The sequence below is a fragment of the Panulirus ornatus genome, chromosome 2, assembly GCF_036320965.1.
Source record: "Panulirus ornatus isolate Po-2019 chromosome 2, ASM3632096v1, whole genome shotgun sequence".
Lineage (NCBI taxonomy): Eukaryota > Metazoa > Arthropoda > Malacostraca > Decapoda > Palinuridae > Panulirus > Panulirus ornatus.
Window position 1 is genome coordinate 81,188,432 of NC_092225.1, and position 8,207 is coordinate 81,196,638.

At 46.4% G+C, this 8,207-nt stretch overlaps 1 protein-coding gene across 1 annotated transcript; it reads right to left on the reverse strand.

The window, feature by feature from the left end:
• Positions 1-7,115: 7,115 nt before the first annotated feature.
• Positions 7,116-7,706, reverse strand: LOC139752292 (fibroblast growth factor receptor-like). The gene has a single exon (XM_071668304.1). The coding sequence runs from the start codon at positions 7,704-7,706 to the stop codon at positions 7,116-7,118; it is 591 nt and encodes a 196-aa protein (XP_071524405.1).
• Between the last annotated feature and the right edge of the window lie 501 nt (positions 7,707-8,207).

Below are 8,207 nucleotides of genomic sequence, written 5' to 3' on the forward strand. Positions count from 1 at the left end.
TACTGGAACAACGCAACGCCTCAAGGCACACATTGTCTCAGAAAGTGAGCATAAGTAAAGTTTCCAGAAAGCAGGAAATCCTCACTGCAGACCAAACAGTGATCTCCCACAATGGGTACATCAAACATTTACTTGTAGACGTGACAACCTTCCCCTTTTGGAAACGTGTCAAGGGCTTCAACGACTCAGCCGAAGACAGAAGACGAGTTGTATCGAATTTGGTTCCTGCTTCAGCAAAGGAGTTTTTCTTAATTCCTTAATTACCCGTGGATGAGAACAAAGACCACACTGAGAGCTTGTGAGCACTTACTCCACTAGAGGACTGAGAGCCTTCAACACCGTTTAACGCATCTGTTGGCGTACGGCAAGGTGCTCTGGCGCTATACCACCATCCCTGTTTCAGTAAGTTACCGGGGACTCGACTGTAGGAGACGCACTGAAATAACCTGGACTACATACAGTACATACTGGAGGGGTGAGAGGGAGTATCGCCTGAGGATGTGACAGTAAAGTTGATATGGAAAAATCCCTCAACCTACACCATCTGCCATGCAGGTCTGTCTTCAACGACTGACGGGGACGAACCTGTCCTCGAGTCTTTACAGTGGATGCAGAGGACAGTGTAGTACACAGAGACGACGACTCGCTGACAGACTGTAGTGATTCCTCATGTCTTCTGTGTATCTTAGCCCGAGACGGCATTTCAAGATATGAATGTGAGGATGAGACTAGTTCCCCACATTCCCAAGACTTTGCATTTAGGTGCACAGACCCAAATAGTTTTGATATACGTTTCGTTGAGAGGAAAGTGACCATCTGAGAAATCAAGAGCCGGTGTGGAGTTCATCGAACTCCATTCGACAGTTTTCTTGAGATGGTCACCGGATTGGAAAGAGGTATAACACGTGATGGAATTATATCTACCATGACCAGATAACGAGGCTTCTCATTTCCGACTCTTCATAAGTCTCTCCCGTGCACACAAGTTGTGTAAAACACGGTGACAACTCCCTGGAGGCTCTCGTGTTCTGACTCATATCCTCTGACCACCAGCAGTGGAGATCACGAAGGGAGAAGCAAGGAACGTATTTAGCTTCTGATGAGGCAATCGCTTTGTATATTCCTCGTTCCACTGCGGGCAAGCAAAGCGGACACCATCAGGAAACTTGGTTATTTTCCTCGACCTCACTGGCTTGATGGAGGCTGAGGGGAGCAGCTCCCTGGTGAGGGGTGAGAGGGGGGAGAGAGAGAGAGTGAGGGGATGGGTGGTAGAGGTAAAGTGAGAGGAGGAGGAGAGGGAAGTAGAAAGGAAGAGGGAAGCAAAATCGGTCCCTCTTGGTCTTGGAAGGGAATGGCGTCTTTAACTACCAAGTATTGTGGAGGTGTGTGTGTGTGTGTGTGTGTGTGTGTGTGTGTGGTGGGGAGAGGGGATAGTAGTGGCGGGATTGTGGAGTGGTGGAGGTGTGTTAGGAGGAGAGCTGACAGTAGTGGTGGAATTGTGAGGTGGTGGAGGTGTGTGAAGGGAGGGGGGGGGGAGAGGTGATAGTAGTAGTGGTATTGTGGGTGGTGGAGGGTTGTGGTGGGGAGAGGTGATAGTAGTGGTGGCATTGTGGAGTGGTGGAGGGATGTGAGGGAGAGGTGATAGTAGCGGAGGGGTTGTGGAGTGGTGGAGGTGTGTGGTGACAGTAGTGGTGGGATTGTGGAGTGGTGGAGGTGTGTGGTGGGGAGAGATGAAAGAAGTGGTGGGATTGTGGAGTGGTGTAGGAGGTAGACGTCTCAGCTCCCAGCCACCCGTACCACAGGCCATTATCCCTGGGACATCTCGTCCCAGCCCACTCCGTATGGACTGTGATTACATCTCTCGTATGAGGTTGCCTTCCTCCTCCTCCTCCTGTCTCACTACTGCTGGGAGATCTGAGGAAGGGACGTCTGGGGGTCTGTATCTGGATTCCAAGATATTAAAAAAGCAAACAATTTTATTATTGATTTGGTTGATAGTCCATCATTCCCATTTCCTTTCGCATTATAGTCAGGTTCCGACCCATCAGAAATAAAAAGAACGTGTTAAACGTTTTCAGATATGACTCCTATACATACGACATTCGTGTTGACGCAGACAAGACCCTAGCATTTGTGTTATGTCTGTGGGAGTGCACTGTATTGCATATCATTGCATTATATTCATGATTCCTTCTCATGTGTCTCTGTGGTCGACAGTAGGGTTGCGGTAAATGTTTAACCTCTGGGTAGTGCGTGCCTGAATGAGCTTGTAAGAGATGGTTGTTTGGGGAGATCCCAGGAGAGATTGAGTGTACAATGGCAAAAGTTGGAATTGAATGAAGCTAGGGGAGTGGATGAGGAGCTGGAGATATCTAGGAAAGCAGTGATGACCTGTGAGATAGAAGTGTGTGGTATGCGAGAGGCGGGGAGTAGGAATGTGTGAATGTGCAGTTAGTGTACGGGCGTTGCATACAGGGAAGGATTGCATGTGATTGAGATATGTACAAGAGAAAGTTGAAGGAGATCAAGAGGATGGTGCACGGACTGGAGAAGAAGACATGAAAATTGGTTTAGAGAATATCAGAAAATTCAGAGATTTAGAAAAACATCTTGAAAGGAGGTTAATAATGAGAAACACAAGAGAGGAAATGGGAATATTAGTGAAGGGCATTCGGGAGGTGAGGAGGAGATGGAGTAACTATATCAAAAGACTGTGATTGATGACAGGGTGGTAGATAGAGGAGTGTTCAGGTCGGAGAGGGATGTGAAGTGAGAAGGTCATGACAAGTGGTTTGGTAAAAAGAGAGGAAGTGGCGAAAGCCTTCCGTAAGATAAAGCATGGCACGGCGACCGAAGTGGATATGACTGCAGTTGAATCTCCCAAGAAAGCTGTTGAATATATCAGTGATTGGTTAGCTTTTTTATTGTATGTATAGCTCATGAGGGGATGCCTAAGGATTGGGAAAATGCCTGAGGAGTGCCACTGTATAAAAGGCAAGGTGGACTAAAGTGAATGTTCAAATTACAGAGGCTTAAGTTTGTTGAGTGTACCTAGAAAGTTGGATGGGAAAAGGATGATTTGGAGGGTGTTGGCATGCACAGAGCTTCAGAATGTGAAGGAACAATGTGGCTTCACGAGAGGTAGAGGATGTGCGAATCTAGTGTTTGCTTTAAAGAAACTGTGTGGGAAATATATCATGGAGAAACAGAGGGATTTGTATTTGGCGTTTATGGATCTGGAGAGAGCGTATGAGGGGGGTTGATGGAGATGATATTAAAGGTGTGGAAGGAACGATACTGAAAGAAGTAAAAAGTCTTCACCGAAGTGTGTGTGTGCGAGTAAGAAAAGGGTTAGTGGTTTTGGGTGAAGGTGGTCTGTGGCAGGAGTGTGTGTTATCACCATGGCTGTTTGATTTGTTTCTAGATGGTAGTGAGGCAGATGTATGTAAGGGTTTTGGAGGGAAGAGCGGTCTGCTGTTTGTCGGGAATAGGGGTGCTCGGGAGGTGAGTCAATTGTTGTTTGCTGATGACACGGCTCTGGTGGCTGATTCCAGTGAGAAACTGCGGAGGCTGGTGTGTGAGTTTGGTAGTCTGTGTGAAAGGAGAAAGTTGAGAGCAGATGTGAATAAATGCAAGGTTATTAGGTTTAGTAGGTGAAAAGACAGGTCAGGTGGAAAGTGAATGTGAATGGAGAGAACTTGGAGAAAGTGGGATGATTTACATGTCTGGGAATGGACATGCATTGAATGTGGAACCATGGAAGCTGAAGTGAGTCATAGGATGAGTGAGGGAGCTTAAGGTCTGGGCGCGCTGTGGAGTGTGTACAAAGAAGGGCCATTGTCTCTGAGGGTATAAATAGGTATGTTTGGTGGTCTAGTGATTCCGACGGTGTTGTGCAGTTGCGAGACATGGGTCCTAAGTGTACATATACGAAAGAGGCTGGGTGTGTAGCAAAAGTGTTTGAGGACAATTTGTGCTGTGGAGAGAGTCGATCGAGTAAACAATCATGAGAGAAAAGAGTATGGATGAGAGAGCTGGAGAAGGTGTGCTGAAACTATTTGGACAAATGGAGAGGAGGAGTGAGGAGAGGATGACAGTGATGGTACACATGTCGGAGGTGGAGAGAAGAAGGAAAAGGGGAGAGCCATGAAGAAGGCGGAAGGACGGAGTGGAGAGATGCTTTGAGTGTACGTGGCCATAACAAGCAGGAAGGTGTAAGGGGTGTGCGGAATACGGTGACCTTGAGCGATTTGGTATACAGGGAACAACGCGCTATCATTATTTTTCAGACCCTTATTAAGTTCTCCAGTTATCTCACGACGTCCTTCATGACCCCTGGTATGATCCCTCAGTTTCGCAAACTTCACTTTACACTTGTGGTTAACTTCTGGTCTTAGGAACAATTTCTCATATTTTCAAGCATATTTTGTCTGGTGGTTCCTACTTAACCTCTTGTCTCCTCCTTGTGGGTCTTGTTATGACCTGGGTATGTTCCCTTACTGGTCTCCCTACCAGACTGATGTACAATTCTTTGTATACCGAAAAAATCTTGGTTGGCACTGTTGATGTTTTTTTGACAGTTTGTATCTGCTTTACTGTCTTATTTCTGCGCGTGTGTGTGTGTGTGTGTGTGTGTGTGTGTGGTGTGTGTGTGTGTGTGTGTGTGTGTGTGTGTGTGTGTCTGTGTCTGTGTGCAATATGATAATCCAATTATATAACATTTGATGTATGATTTCCAGAAACCAATGTGTGGTAAAGTAGAATCACAAATCCAAACAATTGTAAGACCAGAAATTTGCCGAAACTAAAACAGAAATAATAATAATAATAATGAGACAACAATTTGCCCACCGAACATCACCAGCAGCCTTGTAGGAACAGTTACCAGACATTGCATGATGTCGTCTGGCAACAGAGGCAACTATACAGACACAGTTGCTCGACATTATCAATATATAAGAATAGTTGCTGGACATTGTTGCACAGTTGCTAGGTATTGTTCAAGTTGCAGGAATAGTTGATAGTCAGTGATGAACTTACACAAACACTTGCTGAACATCAATAAATTTAACAGGAACAAATTGCAATACTTCGCTGAGGTTACATACTTTACTGTATCACGCGAACACAAACTGTGACTTAAGAGACTGTTGAACTTATCAGAAATAACTAAACCTTGAAGTTCGGAGCTGTATGGATGGGGTACTGTTACTGTTGTTGGGTTACTGTTACTATGGATGGGGTACTGTTACTATGGATGGGGTACTGTTACTATGGATGGGTATAGTTACTACGGATAGGGTACTGTTACTACGGATAAGGTACTGTTACTATGGATGCGAGTACTGTTAGTATGGTTGGGTTACTACTGTTGCTATAGATGCGGGTACTGTTACTATGGATGGGGTACTGTTACTATGGATGGGGTACTGTTATTATGGATGGGGTACTCTTACTATGGATGGGGTACTGTTATTATGGATGGGGTACTGTTATTATGGATGGGGTACTCTTACTATAGATGGGTTGCTGTTGCCATGGATATGGTACTGTTACTATGGATGCGAGTACTGTTACAATGGATGGGGTACTGTTACTATGGATGGGTATAGTTACTACGGATAGGGTACTGTTACTATGGATGCGAGTACTGTTAGTATGGTTGGGTTACTTCTGTTGCTATAGATACGGGTACTGTTACTATGGATGGGGTACTGTTACTATGGATGGGTATAGTTACTACGGATAGGGTACTGTTACTATGGATGCGAGTACTGTTAGTATGGTTGGGTTACTACTGTTGCTATAGATGCGGGTACTGTTACCACTGAAAGAACACAGTTACCACGGATGACGCTGAACGATCTGTTGCCATAGTAACGCTGGAACGGTCTGCCACCTTGGTAACGGTTGAACTATCTGTTGCCATAGTAACGCTGGAATGGTCGACCACCTTGGTAACGGTTGAACTATCTGTTGCCATAGTAACGCTGGAACGGTCTGCCACCTTGGTAACGGTTGAACGATCTATTGCCATAGTAACGCTGGAACGATCTGCCACCTTGGTAACGGTTGAACGATCTGTTGCCATAGTAACGCTGGAATGGTCGACCACCTTGGTAACGGTTGAACGATCTGTTGCCATAGTAACGCTGGAATGGTCTATCGCCTTAATAATGCTGGAGTGATCTGTTGCCATAGTAACGCTGGTATGATCTATCGCCATAGTTAAAACATATATCAGTAATATTCAGCTCCAAGAGGTACTGTACACTGTCAATCTTAAGACATCTGTATGGTCCAGGAAGATGTTTTGGACACATCTAAATAAAGATACCCGATCTTATTCAACTTACAGAAGCTGATGAACAAAATTGATATATTTTTTTCATTTACCTTCTGCTGGTAAACATATATGTAGGTAGACAAGAAAACAGACAGATAGATAGAGACGAAATACTTATTGTAGAATGTTTACGTAACGCGTTTCTCTTGTTCACCTCATCATACAGGTATTCCGCGTTCCTCCTGTTCACCTCATCATGCAGGTATTCCGCGTTCCTCTGTTCACCTCATCATGCAGGTGTTCTGCGTTCCTCCTGTTCACCTCAACATGCAGGTATTCCGCGTTCCTCCTGTTCACCTCATCATACAGGTATTCCGCGTTCCTCTTGTTCATCTCATCATACAGGTATTCCGCGGTCCTCTTGTTCATCTCATCATACAGGTATTCCGCGTTCCTTCTGTTCACCTCATCATACAGGTATTCCGCGTTCCTCCTGTTCACCTCATCATACAGGTATTCCGCGTTCCTCCTGTTCACCTCATCATACAGGTATTCCGCGTTCCTCCTGTTCACCTCAACATGCAGGTGGCTCTCATCTCAAGCCACCACACTCCCTCCACCGGCGTTGCTTGCCCGTTAACCTCATACGATCGAGGGCAATTTGCTTGCTATGATGGCCCTCATCGCTTGCGAGTCGTCTCACTTGATGCTCCTTGAACCTTTTCCTTCTGTTGTTCCATTCATCCCTTGCGTCCTCAAGTGTCTCTCTATATTTCTCGACCAGATAGATGCCACGTGGCAGCGAGGGCCTCCGACTCCGGGGTCGTAGTTAACTACGGCTGATCCACCGTCGTAGTTCCTTCGGGCAGCTCGCCTCCTTGAATAAGCCTTGGGCCAAATACCCGAGACTGTAGACTTCCGAGGCGTGGGAAGACGTCCCCACGCACAGGAGCTCAGGGGCGAGCCAAGGCAGAAGGAGGTGCCACCATGGTCCTATGGGTATGTAGGGTCTCTCCCCGACGGGCCCCGCCTTCCCAAAATCTATCAGCGTCACTTTAGGCTCGCGCGAGTTCACCCTTTTGACGCAGACGTTGTTCATCTTAATGTCATTGTGACACTGTCCTCGGTCCAGCATGGCTTTACAGGTCTTCATGACGGCCTCGAGGACATAGGCGAGCTGTAGCTTCGTCAGGCGTCTTTGCCTCACGTATTCTTCTAAAGTCTTACCGGCGTATCTGCTGACGATGACGCCCAGCCTCGGACAGACGCCACATAGATTTTGCACTCCGGGACCCCGGTTCCGCACCAGACCATTGACTTCCGTCATGAAGTTCTCGTAGACACAAGGTCTGTGCACGGTCTTCAGGACGAACCACTCATGGTTGTCCTTCAGGCATATACAGGAGCCCTGACCTCCCATGCCAAGGAATCGACACCTCCTCCTCCTCTGTAATTCAGTCATCTCGGAGCTGCAGTAGACCTTGACCTTGTTCCTCTGAGCCCACTCGATCACCCTCAACTCCTCCTAGTCGTTCATAATCCTGTGGTGTAAGTGAACGGACGGCTGTTGGGAATATGTAGATGTCCTGTGATATTTGGACAATGCATCTGTACGAACGTTGGCTACGGTCAAATCAGGAATCGGTCTTGGAGGCTGAGACGGCGCTAGATCTGCGAGGAAGTTTGTGCTCCATGTCTTCAAGGAAGTTGCAGAACTATACTAAAAAAAAGAAGTAATTTAGCTGCTACCATGAGCCACTTTAGCAGAATAGACAGACAAAAGAACATCTGATCTGGAACACAATTGACGGAGAGTTATCATCAGGAAAGCTGTGGCCATTACCACCATCTGTGTGGTACTGTGGATAAGCTAACATCCTGGTACTGTCGTTGTAATATGACTGGTTGCTCGAGCAGTTTT

What these genes read in the sequence shown, in the direction of transcription:
- LOC139752292 (XM_071668304.1), bottom strand. Translation starts at nt 7,706, where the DNA reads ATGGGAGGTCAGGGCTCCTGTATATGCCTGAAGGACAACCATGAGTGG.